Genomic DNA, 16801 nt, shown 5'->3' on the forward strand with positions numbered 1-16801 from the left:
CATTATAAGTGTTGAGTGTTTGGGGGTCAGGAGGGTGTGTCATCCATTATAAGTGTTGAGTGTTTGGGGGTTGGGGGTGTCATCCATTATAAGTGTTGAGTGTTTGGGGAGTGTCATCCATCCATTATAAGCGTTGAGTGTTTGGGGTCAGGGGTGTGTCATCCATTATAAGCGTTGAGTGTTTGGAGGTCAGGGGGTGTCATCCATTATAAGCGTTGAGTGTTTGGGGGTCAGGGGTGTGTCATCCATTATAAGCGTTGAGTGTTTGGGGGTCAGGAGGGTGTGTCATCCATTATAAGTGTTGAGTGTTTGGGGGTGTGTCATCCATTATAAGTGTTGAGTGTTTGGGGGAGTGTCATCCATCCATTATAAACGTTGAGTGTTTGGGGGTCAGGGGGGTGTGTCATCCATTATAAGCGTTGAGTGTTTGGGGGAGTGTCATCCATCCATTATAAACGTTGAGTGTGTGGGGGTCAGGGGGGTGTGTCATCCATTATAAGCGTTGAGTGTGTGGGGGTCAGGAGGGTGTGTCATCCATTATAAGCGTTGAGTGTGTGGGGGTCAGGAGGGTGTGTCATCCATTATAAGTGTTGAGTGTTTGGAGGTTGGAGTGTCATCCATTATAAACGTTGAGTGTGTGGGGGTCAGGGGGTGTGTCATCCATTATAAGCGTTGAGTGTTTGGAGGTTGGGGGGGGTGTCATCCATTAGAAGCGTTGAATGTTTGGGGGTCAGGGGGGTGTGTCATCCATTATAAGCGTTGAGTGTTTGGGGGTCAGGGGGGTGTGTCATCCATTATAAGCGTTGAGTGTTTGGGGGTCAGGGGGGTGTGTCATCCATTATAAGCGTTGAGTGTTTGGGGGTCAGGGGGGTGTGTCATCCATTATAAGCGTTGAGTGTTTGGGTGTCGGGGTGTGTCATCCATTATAAGCGTTGAGTGTTTGGGTGTCGGGGTGTGTCATCCATTAGAAGCGTTGCATGTTTGGGGGTCAGGGGGGTGTGTCATCCATTATAAGGGTTGAGTGTTGAGTGTGTGGGGGAGGGATCGAGGAGGACCCTAAGCATTGCATACCTTGCATATGTGGTTTTTGCGCCTCTTCATGCAAACCTTAAACAAAAGAATTACTAAAATCCACGTTGAACATTGTGCCTCAAAAAACATGAAAATTGTGTCATGATTTACTCACTTCAATATCTTTCTATACAGCACAAAAGATGTTTTGAACAAATGTTTCAGCTCTTTTCCAAATGGTGAAAGTGCATGAGCTGTCAAGATCAATTTAGGCAAAGTGTTCGTATGGCTTCTGAAGACTTGGAAACTTTTTTTTTAATTGTAAGGAGAAGAGCATTATAAACATTCTCTAAAACATTTGGATTTTTTGTCCCACCAAAAGTGGGTTTGGAACACCATAAGGGTGAGTAAATGATGACAGAACTTTTTATTTGGGCTGAACTATTCCTTTTTGTTCCTTCAGTTAGAGCAGCACAAGATGAAATATAACGTCAACACAATGCACTATTGAAAATCCATCTTGACAGACCTCTTCAGCCTGTCAGAACAATTCATGAGTGCATTCATGAGAGTTGTTTACATAAGAAAGTATTTTCATCAGGCTTCTGTGGTGAAACCGTATTTAATGCTTTTATTCTTTTTTGTTTCTTTGAGTGTCAACATGAGTGATGACAACTGAAACTAGATGAATATCTCTAAAACAGGTCAAGGCCACATTTCACTCCAAAATAAAAATATAAAAACTTTAAGAACTTTTTTTTTTTTTAAAGAACCATTAACCAACCAACCAACCAACCAACCAACCACACACACACACACACACACACACACACACACACACACACACACACACACACACACACACACACACACACACACACACACACACACACCATTCAGACCCTTTAATTTTTTTGTGTTGCAGATTTATGCCAAAATGCTTTAAATAATTTTTTCACATCAATCTACACTCTATACCCCATAATGACAAAGCAAAACCCAGATTTTTGTTAACTTCACAAATTCATTATTATTAAGTAAAAACTGAAATATCACATTGACATAAGTATTCAGACCCTTTGCTATGACACTTGAAATGTATCCCAGGTGCATCCCAATATCTCTGGATCATCTTTGAGATGTTTCTACACTTTGATTGGACATGACTTGGAAAGGCACACACCTGTCTATATAAGGTCTTATAGCTGTAAATGCATATCAGAGTACAAACCAAGCCATGAGGTCAAAGGAACGGCCTGCAGAGCTCAGAGACAGGATTGTGTCCATGCACAGATCTAGGAAAGGCTACACGGTTTTTTTCCAGCTCCCAAGAGCACAGTGGCCTCCATAATTCTTAAAATGGAAGTTTGGAACAGCCAGGACTCTTCCTAGAGCTGTCCGCCCAGCCAAACTGAGCAATCGGTGGAGAAGGGCGTTGGTAAGAGTGGTGAACAAGACACCGATGGTCCAACTGGTTGAGCTCCAGAGATCATGTGTGGAGATGGGAGAAACTTGCAGAAGGACGACCATCACTGCAACACTCCACCGATCTGGGCTTTATGGCAGAGTGGCCAGACGGACGCCTCTCCTCAGTGCAAGACACATAATAAAGCACCTAAAGGAGACTCAGACTGTGAGAAACAAGATTCTCTGGTCTGATGAAATGACGATTGAACTGTTTGGCCTCAATTCCAAGCGTCATGTCTGGAGGAAACCAGGCTCCGCTCATCACCTGCGCAATACCATCCCAACGGTGAAGGGTGTTGGTGGTAGCATCATGCTGTGGGGTGTTTTTCAGCAGCAGGGATTGGGGACTGGTCAGGGATGAGGGAAAGCTGAACGTAGCAGAATACAGAGATATCCTTAATGGTCCAGAGAGCTCAGGACATCTGGGCCGAAGGTTCAGCTTCCAACAGGACAGTGACCCCAAGCACACAGCCAAGACAACACAAGAGTGGCTTCGGGACATCTCTGAGAACACCCTCGAGTGTCCCAGCCAGAGTCCGGACTTAACCCAATCAAACATCTCTGGAGAGACCTGAAAATGGCTGTGCACCGACGCTCCCCATCCAACCAGCAGTGCATACAATCATGCAGATACAAGTCAGGAGCTTCAGTTAATGTTCACATCAACCATCAGAATGGGGAAAAAATTTGATCTCAGTGATTTGGACCGTGTCGTATATATAAAGAAACATTATACACTGTATGAAATGTGTGTATGGAACGTGCGTGGAAATAAATTGACATCGAAATAATCGTATTGGTCCTTAAAACAGGCTTCATTGCCTGTATGCAAAGCATAGTTTCAAGTGTAAAAAGTAAACGCACACCTTTGGGTCCCTCGGTAAAGTGTCCAATGATGATTTGTTCTCTCTCTCCTCCAGGTTTCTGTCTCGACCAGGTCACTTGCACGACTCGCTCGTCCCCATCCACCGCAAACCGACACGGCAGCCGCGTTTGTGTGTCAGAGAAAGAGCGCAGCGACACTGAAGGAGGCGGCTCGATGAACTCGCCACAAACACACACTAAAAACAAAGAGACAGAAATGGTGTGAACAGGCTTCATTTTGTTTATGCAAAATATTATAGTTTTTTCCTTTGATTTTGGGGTGAAATACCACCCAAACCAGTTCTTTGCTAGATTCTCCCATAACATGCTTTTAAAGGCCGAGGTCAACTGGGTTCATGTGTTTGTGTGAGACCTTCAGTTAATAATAAACCTACAGTATCACGATCGATTTCTCTTGCCCTACAAACACGTCACACTTCAAGTACAAGGTCGTTCCCATGCAGCACATTGAGTTTCAAATATGAGCCCTTGATCAGACTTTTGCAGTTCATAGTATTATTAACAAATGTCAATGTTTGACTTTTTTGACATTTTGTTTTTTACATCTGCAGTAGTGCGTCAGATCCAGTTGAGAAGCACTGACCTACAGACTTCATAAACACCCTCGACTTTCCATCTGATAAGAGAAGAATGAAAAGTGAGTGAGAGACAGAGAATGTCGTCTGGCAGTTTTGTTATTGTTTGAACCTGCTCGCCTCACCTGACAAACACACCTGATAATCCACAGTTCACCGGTTTACTAAAGCATACACACACACATTTCCTCTATGGAAGTCATAAACTAGTTAGTCGTTTTTTGTGTGTGGTTTCAGGCTTTAATGTCACATGTTAAATGTTCATAAAGAATGTGACTCTACCGCATTACACAACAAAACACTCACACACACACACAAACACTCACAAACACGCACAAACACTCACACACACGCACAAACACTCACACACACGCACTTTCATTTCTTTCAGTTTATATATCTCTATTACACTTACACACACACACACACACACACACACACAAGTATATGGATAAACATTGTGTGTGTGCGTGTGCATATATATATATATATATATATATTCACATATACACATTCAATTTGGGTAAATATCCCATTATAATGTATTAAATGTAAATCCATCTCACCTTTATTGTATCTGTTAGTCCATTGCGATAAATCTGAGAGCTAATATGAAAATAACAAGTTTAAGAAATTAGGCAACTAAACTTAATATCTACAGTATATATTTAAACGCCGACACTGGCCAATATTTCGGCTTTACAAACGAATTGATTTAACTCCTAAAACCATTTAAAGGCACTTAAGTTTGTCATTTAAGAGTTTTTCAGGATAAAATAAAAACTTACTGTAAATATTTTTAATCTCTATTCTCTTGTTTTAAATATATATATATATATATATATATATATTCACCTGGTATCAGGGCTGGCACTATGATGCGATCTTTGGTGGGGGCACAACAATCATAATTTCGCTGTCAGGGCAGGGGCAATAGAAGTTTCTGGGGCCAATAGAACTTTTCAGCCTCAGCCATGCCTTTATTATATACTTTTATTTGATGCACTAAATAACATCCCTGTTGTACTAAAGTTGCACCACACAAAGACATTTTGGTTAGAATTCTTGAATTACCATGCACTACTAGTAAATGAATCCTCATGGAACAGCAGGTTTTACCCTGTTCCCCTCTACAATTGAGGTCACGTGGGGACCAATTAGACAACTATGTGATCTGGAAGGTGATTGGTTGCACCTGAGCAAGTCGGTAATGGTCACTCATAGGGTACAGCTATCTAAAGCAGGTGTTTTACTCATTCATCTTTAATAATTGTTCAGATTAATTCAGAAATGTCCAGATCGACAGACAGACAGATGATAGAACAGACAGACAGAAAGATGATAGAACAGACAATGAATGATGACAGACAGACAGACGGATGATAGAACAGACAGACAGATGATAGAACAGACAGACAGATGATAGAACAGACAGACAGACAGAAATTAATGATGATAGAACAGACAGACAATGAATGATGACAGACAGACAGACAGATGACAAACAGACAGACGGATGATAGAACAGACAGACAGATGATAGAACAGACAGACAGATGATAGAACAGACAGACAGACAGATAGATAGAAATGAATGACAGACAGACAGACAGATAGATAGAAATGAATGACAGACAGACAGACAGACAGACAGACGATAGAACAGACAGACAATGAATGATGACAGACAGACAGATGATAGAAATGAATGACAGACAGACAGATGATAGAACAGACAGACAATGAATGATGACAGACAGACAGATGACAGACAGACAGAGATTGATGATAGATAGAAAAGACAGACAGACAGATAGGCAGATAAATAAAATGACAAACAGACAGACAGAAATGAATGACAGGCAGATAAGGCAGATAGATAGAAAAGACAGACAGATAGATGATAAGATAGAAAAGACAGACAGATGATAGAAAAGACTGATGACAGACAGAACAGATAGATGATAGAACATACAGACTCACCCATTGTTGTGTAAAATAATAAACTGGTGCAGGTCAGTAGTTTAGTCATATTGTTTGATTTATAAGTCAGTTTATATTCGCTTCACATCTCATAATGTTTCTCATCCGGTTCCTCTTTCACTCCGGTATAATAATAATAATCCAGATCACCGTTAATGATATTCGTTTTCATCAAGATCCACCGCGTGCCAACACCTTAAAGAAATGCAAACTTAAGAAAAATAAAACATAAAAGTAAGTGTGCAGTTCTGTCACGAAACATATCCTGAACTTTTACAGAAATATTCCGAGTTTGATAAACAAATGTCTGAACTCATGTTAGCAGTTATTTGATCATATGAAGATGAGAGAGATTTCGCGGTCATTCGTTCTGCTGATGTGATGAGTGTTTAATACACCTGCGCTCGAGCGTCGAGCTCCCCCACCACACGCGCATGCGCACACATATTGTTTTCCCACTATTCCAAAAAGTCTTATTGATTATTTATTTATTGTATTTATTTCTTGCTAAGGCTAGTAATACTCACTTACGAACTAACACAATGTTTATGTTTTTTTAAAGCGGACGTGTATTTATTTATTTTTGTTCAGTGTTAGTGTGATCGGTAGACGTGAGAACAAGACAAACCAGATCTTCACAGATTCTTATGAACAGCCAATAGAGAGAGAGACCTCATTATAAATGCAGGAACATGATTACCATATTCAAGTAGCTGTAGCATGATACAGTACTTCATGGAACATTATAGTTCTACCATGTCTAAAAAAACATAGTGTTATCTTAATGGTAATTATACAATATTATACATACTATTATACGTTTTAAAGGTGATCAATAAAGCAACCTGCAAATGAACTATAATTTACTTTTATTGTATTTTTTTTTATAATATTAAAGTATCACTGTTTATAAATTAACACGTTTACTTTTAAGAATACATTTATTAATGTAATGAGTTAATTTTATGATATAATTGATTATGTTTATTTCCTAGGTAACTAGAATATTAAAAGTTTAAACTATGTATAGCGCCATCTAATGGGGAAACCCGTACAGCTATCTGACGTATGGCATGACGTGCGCATGTGCAAAAGAAAATGTCATTCATATATATTTATATTTGAACATATATGTACATATTCAAATTCCACTAGTATTTGGGAAAATACCTCTTACATATATGAAAACGGTAATTTTGTGTAGTATTTTAAAATATATGTTCATATATTTCATATATTTAATTTACGCTCTTGACATATATCATCAGATTTTGTGTTTTGGAAGCGTCGCAAATTATATATATTTTTTATTATTATTTTTTTTTAATAAAACTTGAAATATCTGGGGGGGTTTTCTGTTTATATATTTTATTACACTACCACAAAATGATATCCAGTTAGAGTTACAGAAAATGCGTTTATTAACTATAAATAGTTAATATTAATATTAATTAATAATTAATATAACCAATATTTAGGCATTTCAGTGTCATAACTTATTTACATTAAATTAGTTAAGTAGTCTTTAAAAATAAATACATTAAAAAACGTTTAATTTCGTTAAAGATTACACAATTAAATTTTACTAATGTGTTAGTAAATAAAATATAAGCTTAGATATTTTTTTAAAGTGGGATTTTGGTCTTTAGAGTTAAAATTAGCCAATTTTATGAGTATTTAAAGTCCATAACTATAACCTGTAGACTTGTTTGTTATTAAATATATCACTAAAATTATAATAAATAATACATAATAATTTGAGTGATATTATTGTACATATACTGTTATTTTAGTAGTTTTGCTATGTTTCTAATAACTGTATGTTGCTGTATTTATGTTTATTTATATTTTGACTTCCTCCTCCATTTATAGGAAACCACAAATGTGTCACAAACTAAAAACGGTCTGCGTTAAAAGTCATGTTTATAATTAGAGTTAAAAGCCTTTATTTTTTACACATTTATAGTGTCATCTAATGGGGAAAAACATTGAAAAACATTGTCCTTATTGTTTGTGAACACCTTAAAAAAATGCATTTATTTTTATTTGATTACTTTTATGGTCCTTTCCTTTGTTTGTCAGTATAGAGTTACAGTCGCTTATATTTTATAAAGTTTACAGCTAATGTTATTTGATATAGTTCCCATTAAAAGTATTACCAGTGTGATTAGCATTACTTTTAAGTGATAAAGTTGTACAAACATCCTTATTATATTAGTATTATTGTAATTGTATTTGTTTTACTTTTAGGAAACAGTAATAGTGACACATGCCGTGTTAGTAAAATAACTTTATTATGTATAATTATGAGTTAAAAGCTTTAGTTACACAAGCATCCTATACATTGACTGTGTATTGATTTGTTTAATAGAAACGTGCTAACAGCTACAGAACAGAAACGTTTGTGTATTTATTATAAACACGATTATATTCAAATGCCATAAAGCAACATGTAAAGCTTGAGAGACGATCATGCCAATGGTTTCTTCTTCATGCCATGAATGGTGTCGTAGGTGTCTTGATGTGGACGCTGGAGACCCTGATAAACCACAGACACATGAGGTCATCATCTTACTGCGGTTATTAATCAATCAGACAATGAGAAGATCATTATAAACCATACCTCGTAGATTCCTCCCCCTTGTTTCTGAAAAAGGTTAAAGAACAGTGAATAATCAGGGCAGAAAAACACATTTGCTAAGAAGGCAGTTGCTCAAGACTGTGGCGTTATCCTTCAGCGTTGGTTAACGGGACTAATTCCTCTTTCTCTTCTGCTTTCCACTCGTCTGGATTACTTTTCTTACATTTGGTTCATTCGTTCTGCTTTAATGGATGCAAGAATACACACAGGGGAACCCAAAACTATACGGAGTGCTTTTAGTGCATGTCTGAATCGTGCTGGTGACATTGTGTATCTAATGCACAGACGTTCAGATTTAAATGTGACGTAAGTGTCAAAATAATTTGGGGTCTCTTTATGAAACATGAACACGGCACGGTTACCTTCTTATTACATCTTCAACTGTGACTTGTTGCCTAATATTGTGTTTAATGATAATAGTGTGAATTAACATGTGTGAGAGATGAGAGGAAACTGTGTCCCTCTGTGTGTGTGTGTGTGTGTGTGTGTGTGTATATATTTGTGTGTGGTGTGTGTGTATATTTGTGTGTGGGTGTGTGTGTATATTTGTGTGTGGGTGTGTGTGTATATTTGTGTGTATGTGTGTGTATATATTTGTGTGTGTGTGAGTGTGTGTGTGTGAGTGTATATTTGTGTGTGTATGTGTGTGCGTGCGTGCGCGTGTGTGTGTGTGTGTGTATATTTGTGTGTATGTGTGTGTGTGTGTGTATATTTGTGTTTGTGTGTGTATATTTGTATGTGTGTGTGTGTATATTTGTGTGTGTATGTGTGCGTGCGTGCATGTGTGTGTTTGTGTGTGTGTGTGTGTGTATGTATATTTGTATGTGTGTGTGTGTGTGAGAGTGTATATTTGTGTGTGTGTGTGTGTGTGAGAGTGTATATTTGTGTGTGTGTGTGTGTATGTGTGTGCGTGTGTGTGTGTGTGTTTAAAATAGCTTTTTTTGTGGTCAGCCAATGCACAAGAAACAAAACTGTGAGAGAACAGCACAAACACCACAGACATGTTTGTTTCACTATATAAGTGCGGACATTCGTAGATACTTTCAAAGCGTAACTGTCAAACAACCCTATTAAAATCAGTAGATTTAAAGCCAAGCATGATTTGGCTAATTTATGAGCCTTTTTAACCACCTGATGACCGCTGAAAAAGCCGTTCCCGTCACCATGTGGATGAGAAAATGTTCAAAAAGATTTGTCCAGAAATATACTCACCTCTGTGGTACTGTCATTACTCGACTGTATCTGTCAATAAATGGACACAAATGAATCCGTTTAAACATAACGTCCTTTATATTCAAACTTCAGTGAACAAGTTCAACAACAATAAAATACCATATATATCAAATCAAATTAAATATATCTTAATATATATCTGAGCTAAAAGACACATCAAGAACAGTTTGATTTGAGGGTGGTTGTCAGGGTGTTGCTAGGTAGCTAAGATGTTCCGAGTGATTCGATTTCGTTTGAAGGTTAGGTGGTTGCTAGGGTGTTCTAGATGGTTGCTAGGGTGTTCTAGATGGTTGTTAGGTGGTTCTAGATGGTTGTTAGGTGGTTCTAGATGGTTGTTAGGTGGTTCTAGATGGTTGTTAGGTGGATGCATTGTCAAATATATTCAATATTTATTTAAATGCTAAATTGCTATTTGCGTTCTGCACAATGACAGTGTTATTATTTTATAATAAAGAAATATAAAAGTAATGCTTAGTGTTCAGGCATTGAGTGAATTTTAGTTGCATTTTCACACTAAAACTGATTAAATGAGGATATATCACACTGATTACTATATGTTGGCTGAATATCGATAATGGTGATTTAAGAGTGTTTATTTGCAGTCTAATTGTATTTTCGGTTATTTCTGAACATTAATGTATTCACATTAACACCGCACTTCATCTGACTACTTAGAAGAGGTGTTAAGCCAATGCAATTTCATATTAGTTTAATGTTAAGGTGGATAATGTCCCTAAATGTCTTCTTCGTATTACAGAATATAATGTAAAGTTACTAAATGATGTCTTACCCTTAATCTGCAGTACAGGATGGTCAACACGATGCCGTAAACGATCAGAATGCCGTCAAGAATGTAACACACCGTTTCAGCTTGTGCGGCGGCTAAGACAAAAAGTTACGTTATATTCAGTTCCTAACAAAAATATAATAAAATATCGTGTTTAAAGCAAAATATAATATATAACAAACGTAGCAAGTTAGAATGACGTTCACTGATTCGCTTTATGATGAAAAAGTCTCCGTTACTTTGTATTGTGGTGAACAGAAAAGAGAGCTGGCAAAGTTTTCATGAAATATACGTAATAATCTTACCAACACATCCAGCGTTCAGTAAAAGAATCAGACAGATTCCAGATGTCCACATCTTTCCTTTCAGATGGCAAACAGAGGGAGAGTCGAGCTGATGTTTAAAGAGGAAGAGTGAGCGAAGAAAGAGTGACTAAAGTGTAATTTAACATTTAACAGGAAACTGTGGGCTGAGATAGTGTCCGTTCACACACACACACACACACACCACACAAGCGCATCCTTTTTTTACCTTTCATACACACATGCCACAAAAACCAGCATAGCCCCTTCCTCTTTCAGTACTGACCATTTCAGACGAGCAACAGGAAAAGAGTTGCTTCAGTAATGAAATCATGTGTGAGTCACCCCAGCAACTCAGAGCAGCTAGATCTCATCCTTACACGTAATTGTATCTCCAATATTCCCCTTGTTACTCGTCTTCGTATCTCTGTCCATCCTGTTTTCTCTCACTCTCCTGTCTTCTTTACCTCTGACACCACCGCTGCAACCTTTGCTCTCTCTCACCATCTCGCTTCTCTTCCATAGTCTCTGCATCCCTTCCCTCCACTAACCATTTCTCTTCACTTGATTTAAATGAAGCAACAAATGGTCTTTGCTCAACATTAACTTGTTTTCTTGAAAGTGTCTGCCCTCTTACCTCCAGGCCAGCACGTGCCACACCATCCACTTCGTGATCACCGAAATGAGAGAAAGTGCCGCAAGTCAAAAGAACCCTGCTGACCTGTGTAAGTATCTGTGGCAGGGCGGAGGGCGGGGCCGGGTCGTGGTTATACACACCCGGTCCCTTATCAGGCTAATTAAGCCTCCGAGAGGGATAAAGGCCGATTGCGGATGGTGGTACGACAAGAGAGAGATTGTTTACAGACATGTCCGTCATGTGTGTGTGTGTGTGTTTGTCTTTTGTTTAAGTTTCTCATTAAAATATTATTTATATTGTCAAGCCAGTTCTCGCCTCCTCCTTTCCATTGAACTGCGTTACACTGGTGCCGAAACCCGGGAAGGAGGAGGGATTACGCCGTAGTAGAGTTCTCGCCACAACCATCCACCCCAATGGAGCAACCGCGGAATCGGAAGAACGGCCGCCATCCACGAGGGGAGAAGGGGCTCCTACACGACCGCCTGGAGTGGTCAGGGTCGTTTCCAGGGGCGGAGGAGTCCCCTACCGGCCGCTGAAACGTGGCGGGGTCTGAGACCGCTGACCGCGAGCGGAGAGGGTCTCGCTGCCAACCGCCTGAAGCGGTAGAATCGCTGCCAGGGGCGGGGGAGACCCCTTCTGTTCCCCGAGAACGCGGCGGGGCGTTCCATCCGCCAGGGGCTGGAGGACTGCCTCCGATCCGCCCGGAGAGGCGAACCTGTCATACATTAGAGGGAGGAGGCCGAGGAACAAGCTGCGGCTTATCGGAGAACTGGCGAGTAAGAGTTGTTTTTCATCTCTCTCTCACTGCCACTCTGCGTTGGCCTTTATCCCTCTTGGAGGCTTAATTAGCCTGATAAGGGACAACATTTCTGCTGCTAAAATGGATTATTATTATGGATATTATGGATTCAGTTCTCTACACCTAACACCCACAGCTACTCTCTTCCAACATCCCATCCTCTGTTCTCCTCTTTCTCCAAAAGTGCTTCTTTCTATCCGTCCTACCACCTGTCAACTTTACCCTATCCCTCCCATCTTATGCAAGCTTCCTCTCCATCGATCTTACCCACACTCTCACACATTATCAACACATCTCTCACAACAGGAAACTTTCCCAATACATTCAAGCAGGCTTGAGTAACCCCACTGCTCAAAAAAACAACACATAACCCAACAGTAGTCGAAAACTACAGACCAGTCTCTCTCTTACCTTTCCTGTCTAAAACTATTGAGAGGGTCATATTCAGCCAGTTGTCTCCTTTTCTCTCACAGAACAACCTACTCGACAGACATCAGTCTGGCTTCAAAAAGGACACTCGGCAGAGACTACCCTCTTGTCAGTAGATGAAACCCTGTGACCTGTGGGAGCTAACTCCAAATCATCTGTACTCATGTCCTCGACTTGTCTGCTGCCTCTAACAACATCAACCACAAGATCCTCCTGTCCACCCTCTCTGACCAGGGTATCAAAGGAATTGTGCTTGGATGGGCTGAGTCATATCTCACTGGCAGATCATTCAAGGTCTCCTGAAGAGCAGAGGTGTCCAAGACACACCAGGTGATCACTTGGTTCCTCAAGGATCAGTCCTTGGACCCCTTCTCTTCTCGATGTACACAACATCACTCGGACCGGTCATTGAGGCACATGCCTTTTCTTACCACTGCTTTGCATATGATACACAGCTCTACCTGTCATTCCAGCCTGTCGACTCTACTGTCTCAGCTTCTATCTCTGCCTGCCTCTCGGACATATCGGCCTGGATGAAGAAACGACTCCTTCAGCTCGAGCCTGCCAAGATAGAACTCATCGTGATCTCAGCCAGCCCATCTGTTGACCACAGCCTCACTATTCATCTTGGTTCAACTACACTAACACCAGCCAGAACAGCCCAGAACAACGTCAGGAAAACCTGATGTTGACCTTTCATTCATACCTTTCCTGTCTGAATATGCTACACAGCTCCTGGTCCAAGCGCTGGCCATTTCAAGACTGGACTACTGCAATGCTCTGTTGGCTGGCCTTCCAGATAACACAATTAAGCCACTGCAGATGATCCAGAATGCAGCAGTGCATCTGGTCTTCAATCAGACAAAAAGGGCTCATGTCACCCCACTCTTGATTTCAATCCACTGGCTACCTGTAGCTGCCCGCATCTAATTCAAGGCTTTGACTCTGGCTTTCAGGACAGCCAGTGAAACTGCACCCTCTTACATCAATTCACTTTTTAAGGTCTATGCTCCAATTAGCTCTCTGCAGTCTTCCATTTCAAGAGAGTAGTCCATCAATAGACAAAGTTGATGCAGGCAGAGATCAACAAGGTGCATTTCAGTTCAACAGGTCATTTCGGTGGGGTCCATCCCAAGTCCAAGGTTCAGGCAATGGCATATGAAGTATCGATGTCTTACAGTTGGAGATGGCATCAGTTCATCCTCTATGAATCCCGAGGTTATATTATATATTAATAAATAATATTAGCTAAATAATATTACCGTATATGCCATTCAATGTATTGCAGTTACAGATTATGAGAAAAGTTTCTGGTTCTGGCAGACCTAACTAAAGCAGCCTAATTGTGAGCTGAAGGATAAATTAGGTGTATGACTGGCTAAATATCATCTCAACATTCAAGAACCAGCTGAAAACCCATCTGTTCTGCGAGCACTTAACCAACCCAAATTGTATGTGTGTGTACACATAACACATTCCAGCATTTTGTTCCAACAAACCAAACTAAAAGACACATCAAGAACAATTTGACTTCAGGGTGGTTGTAAGGGTGTTGCTAGGTAGCTAATATGTTCTGAGTGATTCGATTTTGGTTGAAGGTTAGGTGGTTGCTAGGGTGTTCTAGACAGTTGTTAGATGGTTGTTAGAATGTTATGGCTGGTGGTATGTGGTTGCTATGTTGTTCTGGATAGTTGCCACGTGGTTGCTAGGCTTTCTGGCTTGTTACTAGGTGGTTGCTAGTGTTTTCTAGATGTTTGTTTGGTGGTTGCTTGCTAGGGCATCCTGGGTTGTTATCGGGTGTTATGGAAGGCTATTAGGTGGTTGCTAGTGTGTTATGGATGGTTATTAGGTGGTTGCTAGGGTTTTATGTCTGGTTCCTATGAGTTTGCAAGGGTGTTGTGGCTGGTTGTCAGGTGGTTGCTAGGTTGTTCTGGTTGGTTGCTAGGTGGTTGCTATGGTGTTCTGGATATTTGATAGGTGGTTGCTAGGTTGTTCTGGTTGGTTGCTATGGTGTTCTGGATATTTGATAGGTGTTGCTAGGTGGTTCTGGCTGGTTACTAGATGGCTGCTAGGGTGTTATGGATGGTTATTAGGTGTTGCTAGGGTTTCCTGGCTGGTTGATAAGTGGTTGCAAGGGTGTTGTGGCTGGTTGGTCAGGGGGTTGCTAGGTTTTCTGGCTGGTTGATTGAATGTTCTGGAGGTTAGGTGTTTGCTGGGGTGTTCTAGATGGTTATTAGGTGGTTGGTTGCTCAGGTTTGTTAGGTAGTTGCTAGGGTGTTATAAAAGGTTATTTGATGGTTGCTAGGGTATTAGGGCTGGTTGCTATGTTGTTACAAGATTGTTGTTGCTGGTTGTTAGGTGGTTACTAGGTTGTTCTGGCTGGTTGCTAGGTGATTGCTAGGTTGTTCTGGATGGTTGTCAGGTTGTTGCTTAGTTATTCTAGATGGTTGTTAAGTGGTTAATTTCTAGGGTGTACTGGGTGGTTACTCGGGTGGTTTCAATGTTGTTCTGGTTGGTTGTTAGGGTGTTCTAGATGGTTGTTTGCTAGGGTGTTCTTGGAGATTAGGTAGTTGCTAGGGTGTTACGAAAGGTTATAAGTGGTTGATAGGGTTTTATGGCTGGTTGCTATGTGGTTGCAAGTGTCTTGTGACTGGTTGTCAGGTGGTTGCTAGGGTGTTATAGATGGTTGTTAGGTGGTTGCTCGCTAGGGTGTTCTAGGTGAATGCTCAGATGTGTTAGATAGTTGCTTGGGTGTCATGGATGGTTATTATATGGTTGCAAGGTTGTTCTGGGTAGTTGCTAGGTGGTTGTCAGGGTGTTCTAGATGGTTGTTTGCTAGGGTGTTCTTGTAGATTGGGCCGGTTCCCGCCTCCTCCTTGCCCATCCTTTACTTGTTACAGTGTACTTACAAATTAAACAAATTATAATTAGATACAAGTGGAAATAAATGAATGAGGAAATAAATAAATACAATAATACATAAATAAGGAAATAAAATACTCACTCAAATGTATTTATATCTACACTTTATTAATTTCTTTAAAAATATTAATTTTTAATATGGTCACATTTGGTCCTCCATAAACCTGTTTCTAAACCAGACAGAGATTTCAGATGTGAAATTATTGTACTGCCCTCTGCTGACAATGATCATGCATGACAGTTTTTACCTTAAAGTTGTGCCACTATGAACATAAATGTTTGTTTTGAGGGACCCGTCCACACCAGAGTAAAGGGACTTTGACTCAGCCAATGGTGTGAATTTGTCCAAAATCTCATTTTCTTTTGCATTTCTGTTTAGTGAACACTCTTCAGCTTTAACCCTCATACTCTGGTGCATTTTTGGGCTGCTTCAGTACCTTATGCCCATGCAGTCTATCTGGCACAGTTTTCCAAGTTGCTGGATTGCATTAAATAAACTCTAGATGTTGAGAAAATACCGTCGGATGAATCATAATAAAACAGAAGTGCTAGTCATTGGACCAAAGGCTTCTAGAAGTCACATGCTGCTTTCACACGGTCAGTTCATGAATCATTCAATTTACATATTTATTTATTTTTAAATGGCTCCAATTCAAGCCAACAGGTAAAAATATAATAATAATAATAATAATTAAAAAAACTAATTATTGACGTATGGGGACAAGACAATGGAGTTTTAACTACCAATAATATTTGATATTATTGTCATGAATATTATGCACACATTAACTCAATTTAGATTTTAGTGCAAAAAAAAAAAAAAAAAATCCACAAATATCTCAAACTTATTACTGTATTGTGAAATTACATATTTAATATTACATTATATTCATATTGTACATATTATAAATGAAAAATCATTTAGATTATAAAGTATATTTGTTCCTGAATTTAATTTAAGCAGATTTCAAATCAAAATAATTAAATAAATACAATAAAAAAAAAAAAAAAAAAAAAAAAAAAATGAAATTCCACAAATATTTTAGGCTTGTTACTGTATGGTGAAAGTACCTAAAATATATAAAAAAAATTATATTAATTAAATAAATATTATAAATTATAAATTAAGA

General features: G+C 39.4%; 2 protein-coding genes across 3 annotated transcripts in view; both read right to left on the reverse strand.

Annotated features, from left to right (window-relative positions):
* The window catches only part of nectin4b (nectin cell adhesion molecule 4b), a 28907-nt gene extending 22614 nt beyond the window's left edge, over positions 1-6293 (reverse strand). For both annotated transcript variants that reach the window (XR_007971257.1, XM_052134070.1), the window contains exons 1-2: positions 5922-6293; positions 3345-3539 (exon numbers count right to left, since the gene is read on the reverse strand). Coding sequence is in view for 1 of the 2 variants with exons in the window: in XM_052134070.1 (XP_051990030.1) it covers positions 3345-3539; positions 5922-5970 (244 nt within the window). In the remaining variant the exon portion in view is untranslated. The remainder of the gene's footprint in view (positions 1-3344; positions 3540-5921) is intronic.
* A 1905-nt stretch (positions 6294-8198) lies between these two features.
* fcer1gl (Fc receptor, IgE, high affinity I, gamma polypeptide like) lies at positions 8199-11049 on the reverse strand. The gene is made up of 5 exons (XM_052134106.1): positions 10888-11049; positions 10586-10677; positions 9775-9804; positions 8545-8568; positions 8199-8460 (listed from the first exon to the last, which is right to left on the reverse strand). Exons 1-5 carry the CDS (start codon positions 10937-10939, stop codon positions 8392-8394), a joined length of 267 nt encoding a protein of 88 aa, XP_051990066.1. The 5' UTR covers positions 10940-11049; the 3' UTR covers positions 8199-8391.
* Positions 11050-16801: the final 5752 nt, after the last annotated feature.

The sequence above is a fragment of the Xyrauchen texanus genome, chromosome 9 (genome assembly GCF_025860055.1).
Source record: "Xyrauchen texanus isolate HMW12.3.18 chromosome 9, RBS_HiC_50CHRs, whole genome shotgun sequence".
In the NCBI taxonomy this organism is placed as follows: domain Eukaryota; kingdom Metazoa; phylum Chordata; class Actinopteri; order Cypriniformes; family Catostomidae; genus Xyrauchen; species Xyrauchen texanus.

Coding starts and splice junctions, on each gene's coding strand:
- fcer1gl (XM_052134106.1), bottom strand. CDS start 10,939: ATGTGGACATCTGGAATCTGTCTGATTCTTTTACTGAACGCTGGATGT. Junction 9,805..10,585: donor TCCTGTACTGCAGATTAAGG/GTAAGACATCAT, acceptor ATTTATTGACAG/ATACAGTCGAGTAATGACAG. Junction 8,569..9,774: donor GTAATGACAGTACCACAGAG/GTGAGTATATTT, acceptor AACCTTTTTCAG/AAACAAGGGGGAGGAATCTA.